The 19,979-nt window shown below is 35.1% G+C and overlaps 1 protein-coding gene across 1 annotated transcript in view; it reads left to right on the top strand.

The window, feature by feature from the left end:
* The first annotated feature begins 458 nt into the window (after positions 1 to 458).
* Positions 459 to 19,979, top strand: part of LOC108760519 (kinesin-like protein CG14535) — a 259,700-nt gene continuing 240,179 nt past the window's right edge. Inside the window, exon 1 of the mRNA XM_018506530.1 lies at positions 459 to 1,057. Coding sequence (XP_018362032.1) covers positions 525 to 1,057 — 533 coding nt within the window. The 5' untranslated portion in view covers positions 459 to 524. The remainder of the gene's footprint in view (positions 1,058 to 19,979) is intronic.

Here is a 19,979-nt window from a genome sequence, read left to right as displayed (position 1 = left end):
GCGGGGGCGGTGGCGGTGGCGGTGGCGGAGGCGGTAATTCCAACGCAGGAAGGGGGAACACCGGCACTCATGGCGCCGAGACGCCCTCTAATCTGGCCAGTATCACGCCGACCGCGCGAGAAGTAACACGTGCTGTGGTTGGACGACAACGTTTCTCTCATAAGACGTGTGACGTGCGCAGCAATAACAATAACAATAACAATAATAACAACAATAGCAAGGAGAACCTGTTGCAAGAAACCAGAATTGACAGCGATTCCCGGTGTCACATCGAATCTATAAAGGGTCATCATCATCATCATCATCATCATCATCACCATCATCATCAGCAACACTATCAGACTCGTGGAATAGATGGTAGCAACGTTGTTGCTAGCGGGATCGTTGGTAATGTCTTCCCAGACGATGGTGGCGGTGGCTCGTACGGCGAGGTAACAACGTGCGACAAGTACAAGGGTACCGGGTCGGAGTCGAATCGGGGCGGTAACAGCGACGCGGTTCAAGGTCGCCCAAGCGAGAGATCCATGCTGAAGATTGAGAAGATATCAGGAAAGACCGTTCTGCACGGCGGCAGTGAGTCAACGGTCGGCAAGTGCGGCGCGGAGAGAATGAAGTCGACCACGCAGGAGGTCAGCAAGGCCAAGGGTCACGATGTCGGACACGGTTACAAAGTCGAGAATCTGCGTTACTACGGTGAACTAAAGGGCTACGCCGATTTCAAGGCTTACGGTACCGTGGACAAGCAGCCGGCATCTGTACCGGTGTCTGCGCACGAGAAGTCGCATCTTCTACATGGGTCCACCTCGTGCGAGAAGGGCGACAAGTGTCACGGCAAGGCGCCGTCCTCGTCCACGCAGAGTTGTTATAGCCTGGCCAAGATCGGTCAGCAGCAGGCGGAGAAGAGTCATCACAGTGGCGATCATTATTATCACAGATCGTCACATTCAAAGTCGCCGAACATGTATCAGGTGTATCAGGAGACCAAGTACTCGTACAATGTGAGCGGGGTGCCCGGGACGCCGGCGCAGGCCAGCGCAGCCGCGGCCTTCTTCGCAAGGTCAGTGTTCACTCAATCTAACGAATATACGATAGCGCGTCACGATAGCATGCCACAACGCACCTGCTGATGTGAGTGTCCCAGTTACTTTTGGTTCTTCCTGTATCGCGAACTTCGATGTGTTTTGCATCGTCAAAATATGGATTTAAGAGAAAATCACACGAAGAGAATTACGTTCACGTTGAAATCTTTTTATTTAACTTTATATCGCTCTTCGATATTTCGAGAATTTTATTCACGAAAGCTCAGAAGTGAATCACATTAGCTGCAAATGTAATTTCGAAGCTTTAGTCTTCATAACTTTTGTATTCTGTTCTAAATTGTTGTAAGTATCCATTAATTTTATATAATCTATTACATTTTTTCTTTTCTCTCATCCTAGAATGCTATCGTTAAGTGATAGATGTATTGCTATGAATATGTAAATTTTACGTACAAAGAAATAGGTCACACTTATAATTAATATAACATAGTTCTTCATGTATTTTAGACTTTTAATATGACAAAAAATATTTATAATTTAGATTATTTTAAATAATTTAATCAATAATTAATAACTTAAAAGAAAAGAGAGAATGAACACATTACTAATCTTTAATCTTGATGTGGAGTATGTAATCTAATTTTGTGTCTCCTTACACTTAAATAAATGTATGTTAACACAAAATTATTTAAAAATTAAAATTATTTATCACATTTTCTGTTATATTACTAACCCAGCAGGTCCTGAGAGAGATAACAGATAGAATTTTTAAAAACTTGTTTTTGTTTGTCCTAGCTTTTAAAATGATAGATTGGGTCTCCTAGTGATAACTGAAAGCATAGCGCTCAATGTGATCTAGTTCACTTGTTAACAAAATTTACATATCGATAACATTTTAGGATTAATTTCGATGATTTCATTTACGAAAATTTAAAAATGAATTATATATGATTTTGAAATTTAGCCTTCTTGATTTTTTATTTCTGTTCTGAGATTCTTATATCAAGCATTCATTTAATTTTAATCTATTGTATTTTCTTGAAATTTTTCAAAATATTGACGAACATTATCTTTTAAATAAAAATAAGAAGATAATATTGCGTGAACATCTAGTGGAAATTTTAAAAGCTTTTAGAACGCAAATCCTGAACATTTAGCTGAATATTCCTTTCTCGATCAATTCCGCTTGTTTTTAAAGATTATCTTAACATGTCCACATAACGACGTGTATCAACGATTGATGGTTAATAAATAAGAATGATAAGATGGCAATTTTATACTGAAGCGGTTCGAACATGCGAAAGTTTATTGCGATCATTATATGATTTTTGTTCGTTCGGAGAAATTTATATTCTCGTCGTATGTCGCGCGCGAAGCGATCAATTTACGCGACTATAACCGCATGCACAGATCTTGTATTCCGTTAGCGTGTATCTATGCGTTTAAAAAGTCGAGACATTTTTCATCGTTATCAGGTCTGCTTCTTGGAGCGTGAACGCTCCAATCGAAGCATTGCTCGCGATACGCTAGCAAAAGCATTATTTATTGCACGAATCGATAGCCTGTTTACTCGAGAAATTTGCAAGCTCTAAGCTAGCTCCAATCGAGGACATTCAAACCTAACATTAATTGACAAAAATTGCAACGCATACGCACCAGTAAACAACAGGGCAAAATTCGAAACGCGTGCAAAAGCTTCCTCACAACTTGTATTTTCCTCGTGAAAACACCACATCAAACAAGCAACAAATATAAGCATTCTATTGTCCCCCACGTAGCCTTCTTATTCATTTTAAGCACGCCCCTTCGTGTTTTAACGTAGATAATCATGATTTTGCGAGCGCAGCCGGCTGTAGAATGACATTCATTTTCAAACCTCGTCGTCTCTTCGTCCCTTGAGTAGGTGCGAAAACCTTGATTCTTCTGACTTGTTGGTCTTATAAAGCGCATTTTCATCGCATCAAACCATCCCTGTAGAGCATGCGTACGGGACCATCCTTCTTGGTTAGGCTCGGGTCTCGAGCTTTGATCTCAGCTCGCATATTTTCAACGTCCCCGTATAAAAGCGTACACACAGCTTGCGTGCAGGAGCGTAGAGTACAAGCACGAGCAAGCATAGATCGCATGTGGTTTGTGTGCGAGGAGAAAGCTCTCTCTTTCTAAAGGCTCCGCGGCCACAGCCGTCTTTTCCCCTTAACCTTAGGCGCGACCTCAGCCCTTTAATAACCTTGCTCATAGCTCGTGGATATTGTAAAGCACAATGGCATTCTTGGGGAGGTTCGCTTGCTCGTGCATCCCGTCTTCACCTTTCCTTCCCTCTTTCCCTTTCGTTCTCGTTCGCTCATAGTTCCTATGTGTATGCGTATAAAGCGCGCAAGTACATGTGAGTTATTAGCGGCAGCTAATTACGAACTACTCTTAATAACGATGTGCGTCGAGAATCGAAAGTTTTCTGGACAAGGTAGTGGGGGAGAGAACGCTCGAGGGAGGTCTCGTCGGTTAGCGTTGGACTTCGGAACGCCAGCAAATTATTCAAAGCGAATGGGACTGCTATTATCCGGATGCTCGGATCTATCCATGCATATAATAAGCCCGGGCTTTCACCGAGCGCAACCGTGGCGGCTTTAGGCTTATGCGAGTTTTAATAGCATTTCGAGCAGAGCGATGACGCTGGCTAATCATCGGGATATTCGACAGGGATGCAAGTAGCACGGTCAAATTAAACATGTGGTATATAGATCTGCCCTTTTATCTTGGCTTAACATCTCGCGCTCCCAATTATTCATATATCAAAAATGAACATTGCACTTACTGTATTTTCCCCCTTTGATACAGCTAGTAATCAACTTTTGATATTTATTGAAATATTTTTTATTTGTTATAAAAATATTTTCCGCTCTTTTACAATAAATTGTTCAATATTTTACAATAAATTGTTCACCAAATTGTTAAATAAGAAATTAAAAAGAAACACATATTTTTGTGCTGAAGAAACATATGGATTCTTGGGTCTCACTATAAAATTTTTTATTATTAGTTTTATTTTCTTTAAGAATTTTTTTAAGCTTAATTAAGTATATTCTTAATTAATGGTATAAGGTTGCTTGAAAAACACAAATAAAATGTTGCTGATAGAATTTATTGCTTCTAAACCTCGTTAGATATAAGCATGTTTTCAGAGTGTTGTAAATATTCAGGATATATTTTAATTCGAACATTTCCTAAACATTTGCACATATATTACATAACAATTACATTGTTAAATGTGAATACATTGTTATTATGTTATTTTTAGTTGATGTTTACTAGAACTTTTACTTTTCTATGTCAGCTACATCATAAATAATGTGGTTACGATGCGTAATGATGTACAGCGTGTACCATTACACGTCAGTTAGCCGACTCATCATTAACGTATAATAGGATATAGCAGGCGCTTGAGCGATCGTGCTTCGTGTTCCAATGATATCAATGCGCTCGTGCCGAGACAGTGGCGCCTGCTCTGCGCATACTGTCTGTTTAGTACCTTCTTCCTTTTGCTCTTTAACGATTCCTTAGAACGGACAGCTACTGTTTCGTAAGAAGTTGACAAGAATTGAAATTAATCGCGTTCCATGCGCGCATCAATGATCGTTTTTACTTCCTTTTAATTAACAAAATTATTTTTATTTATTAATCTAATATAATTCAAGCTCTCTTATTATTATTATTATTATTATTATTAGCTCTCTTATTATTATTATTATTATTAATATTAATCACTATTAATTTAATTTCTGGACATATTAAATGTTAAAATACAAAAACTTAACTTGCTAAAGCAAAATAATTTTTTTTTCACAACTAGCAACGATCATAGATATTTTCTTATAAATATTAGCAAGATGACTGCTTTAATTAAGAATTATATATTTATGGATATGAAAAAGACAAATTTTAGAATTAATATATATATTTTTCAAGACATTTTTCAATTTTTTATCACTTTCAAATTTTTTAAATAAAAATTTAATACAAATTTTTTAATATAAAAAGTTAGTCCAGAATTGTGATACCAATGTGAAAATAAGAGAACGTTCGGGATGTTCCGTCAAATCAACGAACGTTTGTAAAATTGCTAAACTCGCTAAACTCATATACTTTACGAGTACTCGATGTCTTTAAAATGATCAATCACTTCGTTTGAACTATTTTCTCGCTTTCCAGATCGGATGTAAATTTTTGTTTTGTAAGCAAACGTGGTGCAAAGTTGCTAAGAGTGGCTGCGCCTTTTTCTCCAAATTTCCTCGCAGTCGAACTCCGATAGAGGTCGATTTCCCGATGGGCTCCGCTGTAGCCCCTCGTAAAGTTGAAATTTCAAAACTTTCACATTGGCGCTACCTATACGAAGCACGGACACATGGCAAATAAAATTGATCTAGGCTGCACGTTCCTCGGTACCGACGGAGAGGAGAAAGAAGGAGTATCGGGCGAAGAAGAGAAGTGAAGAACACGAGAGGATAAGGTGAAACTGAAGGCGGTGGGCCAAGTCTGCCAGTATTGTTGGTCGTCGTGATTTTATTGCCCCTTATATTGCCTCCGCGAACTCTCCTTCTCCTTCTTCTCTTGCACCCCACGTTCATTTTCCTCTCCTCATCTTACTTTAAGTCCGTCGCTGTCTCTCACTTCCGATCTCACGCCCGCGCCCCCGGGATCGCGAAAGCGATTTTTACGAGGCAGCTCGTCTCGCGTCTCCCGAGATGCAACCTGCCCGCCATTCCTGAAAATTGCAATCTCAGGGCTCGCGATATAGTTGGAATTGCTGGTCGTAATCGAGAAACGGGAAATGATATCGGGCTGAGATGTGGATCCGATCGCAACAGTAATTCAGAAATATCTAAGCGTTAAAAACGCGTCTTAAGGTGACTACACGGTTAATAATACTGATCAGTAATACTGAATCAGTAATACTGACAGTATGCATCAATATTTTCAGTATTTTTACAATTTTACATGGTCAGTACTATTGACAATATATTTCACTTCAGTTTTACGTACATTATCTATTGCACTATGACGTACTGTGACATGGATCCTAATAAAGCGGTACTGATGCTTCAGAATAAAAATCCAGATCACGGTTAGTATTCTATGTCAATCCGTCAACATTAACCACATATGATCAGTAATATTGTCAGTATTAATTACTGATCGTCAGTATTTAATACTGACAGTATTATAGACCGTGTAGGGTCACCTTTAGACTTAGGTCGTTGTTTTTTATATCGCCATGTATAGACGTATTTTGTTTGTCTTTAGTACATTCGAAACATTGTCATAAAAATTTTACACATTTAACTGGACGAGCGATTGAGATTTTAGTTGCTCGCAAAACAGAAGAAGCGAGAGATCATGGAATCGCGAAAAACAAAGAAAGTATCTTCGGATTTTTCTCTAAACAAGATGCACGCGCGCATTTTATCCTATAATACATATTTATAGGATACAGAGGATTTTGTCTTCACTCTTCGAGGCTTGGCGTGGGCAACGATAGTACGCTGGTATCCTATTATACGTACTCGAATAACCCTTAATTAGGCAGATGGGATGCGAGGAACGAAACGTAAATACGCGCCTGCACACATATTGCTCGTGGAAACGTGTATCCTATTTAATTTGAAAACCGAGGAAAGATCGTTATCTCGTTATGTGCACGGTATATCGCGCTTATGGACAGCGATAATTATTGGTGTGAGTATAAGGAACTATGTGCTGCGCGAAATTACTCAATAAGATACAAATCTATTGACATAAAAGTTACAACAAAGAGAGTGTAAAGAGTACATACCACCAAGTAAAACCAATGTAGATAATATCTTTGAAGAAACTTTTAATTCTTGGTGAATATTTGTTTCTTTCCAAGAGAGTTATTATTACACAGTTATTAGAAAATTATTGTTACACATTTATAAGTGTATAAGGTATTTGAAATGTATCACATTTCTGTTTACAATCTTTAAATGGCATAATAATGCTGACTACATTGTCTGATTTGTGTAATCTTGTATGATTTGTTGATGTCAAGTGTACAAATCGTAAATAATTTTTGTGACTGCTTGTTCGTCTCGAGTCGAAGTTTATGAAATGACCCGTTATAGTAGTCGACAACGAGCCTACCGACGACCCCGAACACATCCTGTGGGTCACCGGTAATCCCCCGGACTCTTCGTTCAACAGGTAGTGCTCTCTTGTAGCCCGAGTTTGCCGGCGACCCAGCCCTCTCCATTATATTCATATCATGTAAATGCGCCCTACCGCGCTTCGGTCGGCTCCTATTTTCCACCCCTGTGCCAAGCCAGATATAAAGCTGTACCAAGAGAGAGAGAGAGAGAGAGAGAGAGAGAGAGAGAGAGAGAGAGAGAGAGGAAGGGAAAGAAAAAGTCGAGAAAGAGAGAGAGAGAGATGAGTTTGAAAGAAAGGAAGATAGGAAATGCCATCTCCTGCTTTACATTTATTCTAATAGGATAATATCAGCTGTCTTGGCATCCGGACATGGCGCCTCGTTTGTCGTAATAATTCTCGGCCATATCCCCGTTGCAATACCATTCGATTATCTCCGTCGTCGACGATTTGCTCTCTCATCTCTTTTCACCATGCTCGCTTTTTGCAGAACGTTCGCGCGTTGTAATTGAAGAGGCAAGTGGATGGTGTATTACATTAATGATCTCTGCCGGTACATTTATGGCTTATCGGATCTAAAAATTAATCGATAGTCGCAACGTGATCAGTGAACTAATTCTCCGACTGATCTAATTTTTCACAGCATAAAGGCAATTAAAATTATTTAAAATGACGTCGTGCTATCTTTACGCGCTAGTTAATTATTGAGTGTGATTATATAGTAGAGACTCTCTCTTTAAGCCTTTTAATACAAAATGTTTCTCTCTTTTATTTTTCTTATTAATGTTTATTTTCCTCATTATTTTAAGTATTTAGCAACTTCGTTGTGATTTTTTCTCCTGATTAATATCTTTATACCCTTCTTTGTACGTGTGAGCGCTGTCCATGCTTATCGCGTATTATCTTTCTCCACCTTCTTTATGTAGAACTCCGAGAGGATTTTTGTTTAGTACATAAGCAGTATGTATATACGTTGTTTATGTATGTGTATATATGTATTTGTACATACCGACATATAAACGCATATATACATTATTCACAAGAGACATGTCACAACTGTTTGGAACCAATTTGATTCTACTTAAAATATATTATCAAACACAAAAGTTTATAAGAGATACGTATTTTTTATATGTATTTATTTTAAGATTTAAAAAGTTTATCAATCTCTCAAAATTAACACTTATATTTAATTCTAAACAATTTTTGAAACGATAAAATATATATAAAAATGTTTTAGACAACTTTTACTATTTTTGTTTTTATATATTTTATAACTAGATATGTATTTTCAAAGAATATTTAAAAAAATTTATTGTTTTTATTCTATAAATAAAAATTAAAAACAGTTTTATACAGCCAAATTCGTCCGTATGTATAGTAAAAGATATTTTACAATTTATAAAAATAATTTATTCTACACGTATGTTGAAAAATATTACATTTTTAAAAAATCTAAATATATAATTATAAATTATATGAAAAATCTTAAAAGATTTGTTTAAATTATTATTATAAAACATTTTTTTATATATATACCTTACCATTCCATTGATATTTAATTGTTTTATTTTTTGCCAGGTCTTTAAATGGATTTTTCTTTCTTTTCCTCCCCCCTATTATAAATAAAAGAAAGAGTGGAGAACTTGAAATATAATATATGTTATATATCTCCCTTACTCTCTTTTTCTCTTTTTTATCTGCTTCGTCTTTTCCATTTACATCTCGATAAATGCACACACTAACTTGTCATGCGCATCGCCATCATCGGCGTCATCATGTGGGTGTCATGCACTCAATCAAATCTTTTTTTATATCGCGTTTACTAACACATTCCATTGCGCACACATTAACGCATCGACTATTAAACATGAAATATGCACATTTATCATTTTTAATCGTATACTGCTAAAATGAAGAAAAAAGTGCATTGAAAATGAATCCGATCTTTCTGTGATTGGTAAACATTTATGTTTACTAAAAAATATAAATAAAAGTTTAGATTGAAAAGATGAATATGCATTCTTTTTTATATTATGTCTACATCTCGCTGAAGACTGACCAATTAATTTTTTATTGTAACGATGTATCTTGCATATAGTAATCAATAATGTAATTAACTGATTAAAAAGCCGAGGAGAATAATTTAACGATAAAATAAAAAGATTTTTTTTAATGTCAGCAAACTTCAATTTTTCCATCTGTTCTGATTATTGATTACTTTATTAATCATTTAATTCATAGTTTTCAGTCCTTTTTTATTATGATACAATTAATTCAAATTTACGACATATCTAATTGAATTTTTTAAGAGTTTATTGCTATGTAATCAATGAAACTAAATTGTGTAAAGAGCTGGAATTTGAATTGACATAATTTCTTTTTGAATTCAACGTCTTTAAATTAAATAACATTAAGATTAGTTTTTGAGAATATTGTAATTGTTTACAATATTGAAAGTCGTTTTAACCTTTCGTCGGTTTCTCAACTCTTATCACGACATCTCAGACATCCTTTATGTGATTTAAAAAGCATTTTCATCATCTTCGTTACAAAGTAAAGGCATTAATGACGCTAAGTGTGCACGAGTCCACGAGACGTCGCGTCGCCGCCGATTTTTTTTCGGTGTTCCGATTGAGACCTCGATTTCGCCAATTAGAGGTGAAATGCTCGCATTACATCGATTAACCGGCGGCATCTTAACGAGTTTCACGGCCGATTATTAAAAGCCGATAGCTCGTTGAGAAGACGACCGGTCCGCGTATCAAGCGCGTTCATGTGGGAAGCCGCAGTTTGTAATTACCTTGCCGGACGTGCGCGCACATGAGCCAATGTACAGGCAATTATGTCACACTTCGATCTCGATATTACTTTTCAATTTAATATCGACAACGCCTATGGAGGTACCCGGCTACTTTGACGCTCCGACCATATATCAGGCTTTTTTGCCCTACGTGCCAATTAATATGTATCTGCGTGTGTGCGGACGATCATGATTAGCTGGTTAATGTGTTACATTGCGGATATTGAAATCGCACTTCAGACGATGGATGCAAAAAAAGCGAACGCATCATTTGCGAGTGCAATCATATTATTACATCGTAAAAAAAAAGCGCGCTTCGATTTATTGCAATTTTATCAATGTGTCGAAATACAGATGCTTATGTAACATAGATAAATATATTTGTTCTCTGAAAAGTAACGAAATATCAGAAAACCATGAACTTTTTATAATGATTTTAGATCAAGTCTAAAACACTTGATTGATGATATAAGATTCGCTATCTTCGGTATCACACAATAAAATTTTTTGCGATTATAATTGAAATATTTTTTATAAATAACATTTTTGAAATCGATAGACTAGACTGATAAGATATATCGAAAATTATTTTCTCGTTTCAGGAAGAAATTAAATCATATATATTTCTATATATATTATTCATTTGACATTTTGTCACAGCTATGAATATAGTTCATTTTGTTTTTGGTTATGCATAATTCATTTCCAGACGTGTGATAATTTAATAATTAACAAAACAAAAGGAAAGTTTTCGGTTTATAAGAGTTCTATCGTTTATAAATGTTGTTTTACTGAAACATATTTCTATATATTAATATATTTTGCAAGAATATTTTTCTCGCTTCTGACGTCACAATTTGAGATAGTTGTGATGGTTGAATAGGAATCTAAATACTTTGGAGATTCAATCTTTTTTTATACTGCTCTTCCTCTTTAAAAATTGCACAATGTTATATACGAAGTGAAGAAACGTGCGTACGATCGATCAAGTGACCTGACGCAATTCAAACGGCTTTACAGTACCGTTGTACCGGGAGATTTTCGTACCTGTCTGAGAATATTGGGGGCGCGTGAGCGTCATTAGTTATCCAGCATTATGGCCGAGGAACGATTCGAATCAATTTGGAGGTTCGTAACCCCGGCTGCGGGGGGTCCATGGCCGCTTCATATATCACCGTGGCCAGTGGTCGAAAAGCGACAGGCAAACGTAGGGAGGAATTCTCTCTCAGATTTCGGTCGTTACGTGTCGTAAAAAAAAAATGAGAATATCACGCGCGACCATGTCTTTTTATCGGCTCAATTATATCGCGTGCGATTTTATGCCGTCGAATATGCGATGAGACATCCGCGTTTTATATCCGGTCTTTCGGCGTCGTCGTGACCAAGTGTGATATCGCATCAAGTGTTGTGTATCGTGTCGCAGATACCGGAAATCGATCAGAGGGACGAACGTGCGACGCCGGAATGTTAGGCAATTTTTCGCGCGAATAGCTCTGCAAGCACGAATATCTTATACCTGATTTGTTATGGTGTTATACCGTCGAAAAGATGTACAGTGATAGATCGATGTACTGCGTGACGGAATAAAGACAAGCGCAAATTTCAAAATTTTACTATAAAGTTGCTAATAATTTACATGTAATAAATTTTTCAATTTTCATGTGATGATAATAAAATTATTTGCTTGAGATACGAGCGAAACGGAGACAGAAGTATCACTTTGGAAGAGGCAATACTGTAAAAAATGTTGATATTTTAACAATCAGCTTGAACGTTCTATATATAATTACTTTGATAGTCTGACAAAATTTATTTTTATATTTATATTTATATATAGGTAAATTTTTAGATTGTACTTGAGCAAAACCGTTCTTTCCATGAACCATTTCGAGCTCCTCTATATGCTTTATGATTTTTTGACTCGGCATCACTGGCGTTTAATTTAATTCTGCCGTTACAGCTGTGCTGCCGTGGCGAGGGACCGCGTACGACTATTTCATACTCCTTCCATTCGCCGGCATTTTGTCATGCGAGTAACAATCGATAAACAAATATAAACGAGCATGGCTGTCAGCGAAACGCACGAGCGGTTCTAGGCTAGGAAATAAAAAATATATATTGCGTTCCATATCGCGCGCGCGAACGCGCGAGAGTCGTTGCGCGTAGAACTTTTAATTTGCAAAAAGCACAATGCCGAACCATAGTTTCGATGACTCGTATTTCTAGACAAATGTGCCCGCCAGCATTCCGACGAGTTGTTTTTTGTAACTTGCAAACTGTTATTTGTTTGCTTTACAGTAGTTTGCAAACAAGCTCCCCTGCATTTCTGTTTTTCACTCGTTCCTTGGTGTTCTCTCCAATAAATATTTATAAATAGAGCAGCCACACACTATCGATTTCATAAAGATCGGTTTTGCACTTACCTTAGGAAATAACTGAATATGATCGAAATTTTGGTAAATTTTGATATTTTACAACGTTAACTTTTTGAACTTCATCGATCGATTCGATGAAGTAAATATTTTCCACTGATGCAGCTTCAGCTCATATTTAATTGATTCGCATCTACTGTATGGTGGGCATGAAGCGCCCGTATCTGTTTGTGAACAGGGGTTTGTAAAAGGAATCTCGTAAAATACCAGGCGATGCCATTAATAACACGAGACGAGAAATGCTTTGTGGTCGCGAACACACAGTTTCAACGATTCGCCGCATCGAGTGTTTATATTTTATGCATGTTCGTTTTTTTACGCACCCAGCATTTACGATGGATATTTTATAATACAGCGTCGGGAATTTTTGAGTTTTTCCTCTCGGAATGGTCATCACGAGGTATTATCAAATTTTTTAAATATTCAGGATGATCCGATCGCGTAATAGAACCAATTTTTAAATTGTGCGAATTTGCGAAATATTCATGTTAAAAATATATATATAATATAGATATAAACAGATATATGGAAAAAGAGAAAGAAACGTAAAATATAATTTATATAAAAAAAGTATGCGTTAAATAAAAAATATGTTTAGACAAAAGTTGCTTTCAAAGGGGACAAATAATGATAAAATTAATTTAAATAAATTGATTTTTTGAGGTCATATGAAGGTCGCTTCAGCTTTTTTGAATAGAATAATATGATTTTTTTATATAATATGATTCTCCTAATTATTTTGCATACAAAAATATTAATGTAAAAATATCGAAAAATTAATAATTTACAAAATATATTATATTTTATACTGGCATTTTTACATAAAATATTAAAAAACCCATAAACTATTAATTTTTTGTTAACATACCTCAACATCTTTGTGCACAGAATAATCAGATGAATCAATTCATGTAAAGAAAATACATAGTTGCTTTTTAAAAATGATATATAGTTTGTAATATTTTAAATGCCCCCTTTAATGTTATATATAACATTCTAGAGGAATTATTCGTCCTTCGAAATTCTAAACGTCACCTGCATCGTGTTTTGGTTGAGTAAACTTTAGTTCTAATTATAGATGCTGACAGGTAGACATATCTTACGAATCGTGAATTTCCTTTTAGAGTTTTTTTTCTCGCGATTTTGTGATGGCACACTCGCTTTGGTTGAACTTTTTTTTAATAGTGGTTTCCTGACCGATATGTTACTTTTTACATTGAATAATATATAGTATTTTAAACAATTAGTATGGCAGAGTCTACTTAGAAATATTATTTATCTTGCACAATTTAGAATCAGTAAAACACATGTAGGTAAATAAATAATTATTTTATTTTTCCTCGAATGATCTTTGATGAACAAAATTTAGTAATAAACATTTACCGATTTCGATAGTATTTTACCGAAAATTATGGCGTAGGACGCGGTATACAAATATTTTAAACAGTTACGACAAAATCCATTTACAAAAAATGTTTTAAATAAAATTTTAAACTTATAAAAATATAGATAGATATATAATTATTTTATATTTCATTTATATTTTTTCCTCACATCGAATAAGATCTTCGGTGAATAAGATTCAGTATCAGACGTTTACCGATTTCGACTATTTCGACCGTATCTAACGATAATATTATGGCGTTAAATAAAGGTGTGAACACTAAGTATAACACTCAATAACGACCAATGAACGTACGAATTCTCAATGAACCGCGTAAATAATAACTGGAATACCGGAATAATTAGCAGAATAATTAATCACAGTTAATTCAGCGTGAATCGTGTAAACTCTCTCCTTATGCTCCATCGATTACCATAGCGAATTACTGTCGCATCTAAAAATAAACACGTATGTTTCAGCAACATTAACGTATTCGGTGGCAACGATTTTTTTATCGTTCTACGACACGATCAGTTTCGTCGTTTTTCTCTCGATTCGGAACACCGGGATCGCGTAACGGATGACGATAAAATACGTAGTACGGGCTCACGCACCGATAATCGCCACGACAAAATAACGAACAGCTCAATTAGATGCATCGTAAAATGCAAATGTATGCGCGTGCCGCTTCCGAACGTGCTAGGCAAGCTTTTTCTCGTGCATGTGTGCGTGTGTGCGTGTGTGCGTATGAGACTACGTCTCGAACGTGCGCGCACGCGGATACGAGGAGCATAAGTAGAAAAGTCGTCCGTCCGGAACCGAACGGACGTAATAACTTTAATTGTTAATTAACGCTAGCTTTGCGTTGGCCGCACCGTGGAGCCCTCGAATATTACTCTCGACCGACCCTTTGTTCTTTGTCTTCAAAACTCTTTGCAAATTCGAATGCTCTCTTCTAAACACTCGACTGCGTTTCGTCGCAAGATAATTAATACCGTTGTATTTAATTACACACCAACCTCGCAATATATACGTTTATGGCGGGTGTTTGTATTTTTAATTAGTGCAACCCCGCTCATTGTATATACTAAAATACGACGCGGCGTGCATTTTTAATATAATTCGCGCAACCCGTCTGCATTCCGTTTTGTCTAATTTTACATGTTATTAAATCCGTATTAAATTATTTATTGAGATTTATTGAGATTGAGAGAAAGTATTATGAACTTAAATTGAAAATCCGACGTATCAGATAACTTTAATTTTAATCTATTTATTCTAATTAATTTAATTTTAATCTTAACTTTTCAAATCTCATTTTCCAAGTCTGATACGCGCTTCACGCGAGACATTTTTTGTCGAGACTTCATTGTCGAGCGAGCGCAAAATTTTACTTGGCCTCTTCGGCACGTACTTAAAAGGGTTTCCTCTTAACGAGAGAAGAAGTTAGTGAGTACTAAGCAGCTCTCTCCTTATTGTCGTACTGTCACGAAATAGTCACTTTTTGTTACCGTTCTTCTCGAGATTATAAAAGCATGCTTAATATTGCCATTTTCTCTTCCTAGCCAACCAGTCTGTTGTCATTTAATAATAAAAAAAGAGGAGCTTCTTAATCTTTATTGTCGACTAAATATTCTCTATGATAAATTGAAGTTTTACATTAGAAAATGTAATTTATAAATGAAATGTGAGTTACAGCCTTTTATCTGTAATTTCAAATTTGTTGCATCTAACTAACACTAATCAGCTACAATATGCAATAAATTAATAACGATATCTTTCCTTTGTTGCAATTTGCTGCCATGAATGAATATCGATTTGTAATCGATCGCATGCATTGACGTATTACAGTGTAAGCCAGAGTGTAAGAAGCTATCGCATAAATAGGATTTGTCAAATGGTCCGATGTAAAAAGAGCCGATCATGCAGGACTTCTGCAACGGCGGCTCTTTGTGCGAACTCAATAGTCCATTCATCATTCTGGCTACTCGATCAACGCCTAGCACGTGCTATTTTCATGAAGAAAATGGCGAAGAGTGCGGACTACGTCGCCTAGTCAGACTTTCTACACGTTAACTTATCACTTGAGTGTTAATAACGTATCTTAGGATATGCAAATATAAAATAAAAATACGTTGGAATATAGATACGTTAGAATTATAATTGTATCTTTTGTACGTGGAATTTAGTGAGCCAGAGAAAAGCAATAATGTTTTTGAAAACATTATCTAATAATCGAGAGATACTAAAAGATCTATACTTTATTTTATTCCAACGCTTATCATCAAATCTGATAATTTGAGGATTACGTTGACCGGTTCGAGTGTTAAAATTGTAACTGTCACATCGCATTGAGTTTATCAATTTGAAAATTCGATAAACATGACGATGTAGAATTGTTGCAACACAACATTTTGTCGAGAACCTTTTTAACTACATATTGACCAGATCCACCATCAAAACATGTTGTTTTACATTATATTTATACTAATTGTTATCAATGTATAATATTGATAAGGACCCAAAATGAAGGGTCGAAATGTATATCAAATTTGTTAAAACTCTGTAATAAATAAATTTTTACACACTTTAATAACTTGTATTGGCTTTAATAGGCATTTTATATTTATTTAATTTTGTTGAAAGTTATTTGAAGGTGCACTATTTGAAAGAAAAGTGTTTGGTATTTTCAAACTGTATGACAAAATAATTATAGTTAGGAGCTTAATTTTTATAATTACTACTATTGTGATGTTAGTAATAATAATTATTAAATTTATAATTATTATTATGCATTAGTTATGGATTATGACACGGCGATAACCCGCAAAACCTTTGACACCTCTAAAGAAAATACCCGTGACAGCCTCAAAAGTATTATTAGAAGAATTATATTTATATAGTTTTATTTAAAAAATATATAATTAGCATCGAAAATTATAGTTATATTATTATAATTGCTTTTCCTTGTTTTTTCAATGTGATATCAAGACAATTGAAACATTTTTCAAATATTATGTCAATTATATTATTTTTACCTCTTAATTTGTACTAATTTTAATTAAAGCCTGAGATCGCTTATTTGACTATTTTCAGAAACGTAACAAAATGATTCAATTCCAGTTTAATCTTTGCGCGAAATAAAATTCGTACTCTTTCTCTACACTTTTTTACTCGCACTGTATGAAAGAACATCGCGATTTCTTTTCTCCGCATCTCTCGTAACTTTGAGGATGGTACCAAATAGGAAATACTAAGAAAGAAGCTCGTAGCAAAAGATTGGCTAACTAGTCCTCAGCGATTCTCGTCACATTCGAAGCTCCTTCACAATTCACTTTGTTCCCGAAATTGCTTTCATTTTGATGATAGCAAACGTTTGAGCAACGCGAATGGTACATTTTAGATAGTCTCACGATTTTATTAGATTTTTTTACGATTATTCAAAATCCCTAATTTGAAGTAGAAAGAATTGTTACAATTAACTAGACTTCGAATTAGACTTTATATACATTAATTTCATTAATCTATTTTTTTCTAAAGTGAATTGTTTCTTTCGCGTAATAATTTATCTTCTTTTATTTACTTGTATAAATCGTTTTAATATCATAAATATTAACTTCAGAAGAATGTGTAAACTAACATAAAAAAATAATTATAAACCAACTAAATTTTATATAAATTAATTTCATAAATCTAATATTTCTTTCTGGAAACGGATATTTTTCTTCCGCACAATGATTTATGTTTGTTACAAAGTTCAGATTTATAAGAATTTACATATCAGAATCCAAAAATATAACAGAAATTACGTTTCAATGATTAGATAGAATAGTTTATGTTGAAGAAATATCAGAAACTTCCGGAAGTATCGAACGGCCGGCCGGGCGTATTAAGATCGCATTTGGCGTCGGATCGCTATATCCTGATGGATCGCTTGTCGATTACGTGGTCTAATCCGGGCTCGCATGACAATCCGGACTCGTTGTGGGGAAATAATTTGTCATTCCGATCTCGTTCGTGATCCTCCACCTCTAAGATTTCGGCGATCGACTCGGCACGTCGTATAAACATTCTCGCTTTTCGTGCCTCGCGATACGGCGATATATCTTCCTCATGGCTACACCATATCGTGCCCGTCACTACATTACGCCGGGGGTATACTATCTTGTAAACAAAATGGATATGAAAAAACAAATACTGAATAAAAATCGCACGACACAATATGTCTCGCATGGATGATGGATCACGCGGCCCTTTTCAGTCGCTTTCTTGGGAACTTGGTATCCAATATCACGTTCCTAAAGACTCATTTTCACGTGCCAACGCGTTAAACTTTTGTCGTGACATCGGACCTATAGATATATGTTGTTACGAACCTGAGTCTCTGATCTTCGCGTTACTAAGAGAAATATGGTCAATTCTATACGACAGCTCGTAGATCATTTAAACTTTGTAAATGGTACAAGTATGTAAGGTTCAGCTTTACCGCGTACTAAGCCATGCAATTTACATAGTGCCAAAGTGTTTTAGCGAATTATATTTTCTGATACAACATCCACATAATAGAAGAAAAACAATCGCATCATTAGACGAGTTTTAACTCTTTATATAATTGACATCAAAATCTGTAACATGGTTACTAATATTGAGTTTGTAAGATCCATTTAATTTTAATTTACATTAAATTATTTAATATTTAAAAAATTTATTATTTAATTTATTAAAAGGCACTAATTAATTTCGTAAAATTATAATGATATAACATATTATTTCATTTTAATTTCATAAAATTAAAATGACATAAAAAATATATGAGAAAAAGAGAATGAATACAATAAGTATTTTAATATAAATTAATATATTTAATCTAAATTTAATTTAATTTAATTTAATTTAATCTACTTTAATCTAAATGTGTAGATATAACATGAAACAAATTGAATTGCTTGACATTTTAAAAAGATTCATAATTAAATAAGTCCAATAGACCGACTGCTTACTTCGGAAGATTAAAGGAATGTTCACTCGTGTTTATTCGTATATTTATTTGAACTTCGGGCATATGGCAATGATATTCATACGCTCTATTAACTTGCGTGCATGCGTGCGTGCGGGCATGCATATAAGCATGCGTGTGTTCATTCCCGTTTCGATGCATCTCGTGCATCGAGAGATGTCGACTCTCGATACCGCAAGTATTATATACGCGGACGGCCACGAAAGCACTGGCCGTTTCCGAATGCAGAATGCAACAGCCGCACGTGTGTCGACTCAGATCTCGAAGTTCGGCTACCCGAAAGGACAACTCGCCCTTTGAGATCTGCTCAAAGAGAGGGTCGTGTCTCTTGTCTTCTCCGATATTCTTGAAAGTTGCGCGTGCGAAAAGGACAAACAGCTCGATCCGACGTGTGATTAAGTTTAATTTTGAGAAAACGTCGAATCAACTTTCTCGCGGAAGTTTGTTACTCCCTTCGCTCGCAGACATGTCCGAAAGTTGCACAGTATATTCTTTTTGCTCAGCTGAACATCGCCTTGCATGTTATCTTTCCGAAATTTGCTAAACTAAGTTTTCGCGGGTTATCTTTTCATTTTATTTTTAAGCATATGTATTATCTTTTCATGATATTACTAGACGGAATCGCTACATTTTTTTTGTTTTTATAAATAAATATATTTTATAAAAAGTTTTTCTTCTATTGAACAATAGCTTGCGTTAGTTTATTTTGATATTCGCGTGAATTGGAAATGGTAAAATTGACATAAAAATATTATTTTGTTGGAATATAAAAATGTAGTTAGTTACAGATCCGAAAATAATTTTATTAGATATCCAAATAATTATATAAAAAACTCAAAGCTGATGAGAGCAAGTTGCAAAAAAGTTTAATATTTCTTCGCTCATTTGTTATTCACGTATCAGTTGATTTTTTACTTATTATTATTTATTTGTATGTTAGAGTTATTGTAATATTATTACGTTGATATTAAGTAGCATGAAAAAGTTATTATATAATTAGATTGTGATTATCTTCTGGGCAAAAGCATTATGTACGTAATGATAGGCATACTTCTTATGCGTCTATAAGCACGTGCATTACGGTAAGAAGAACCACGTAAATGCTTCCGGATCGGGATCAAGAAATCGCGTATTCTCATGCACA

Source organism: Trachymyrmex cornetzi, unplaced genomic scaffold (assembly GCF_001594075.2).
Source record: "Trachymyrmex cornetzi isolate Tcor2-1 unplaced genomic scaffold, Tcor1.1 scaffold225, whole genome shotgun sequence".
NCBI classification, from domain to species: Eukaryota; Metazoa; Arthropoda; class Insecta; order Hymenoptera; family Formicidae; genus Trachymyrmex; species Trachymyrmex cornetzi.
The sequence above is the reverse complement of the archived record's forward strand: the minus strand, read 5'-3'. Positions and strand labels throughout refer to the sequence as shown.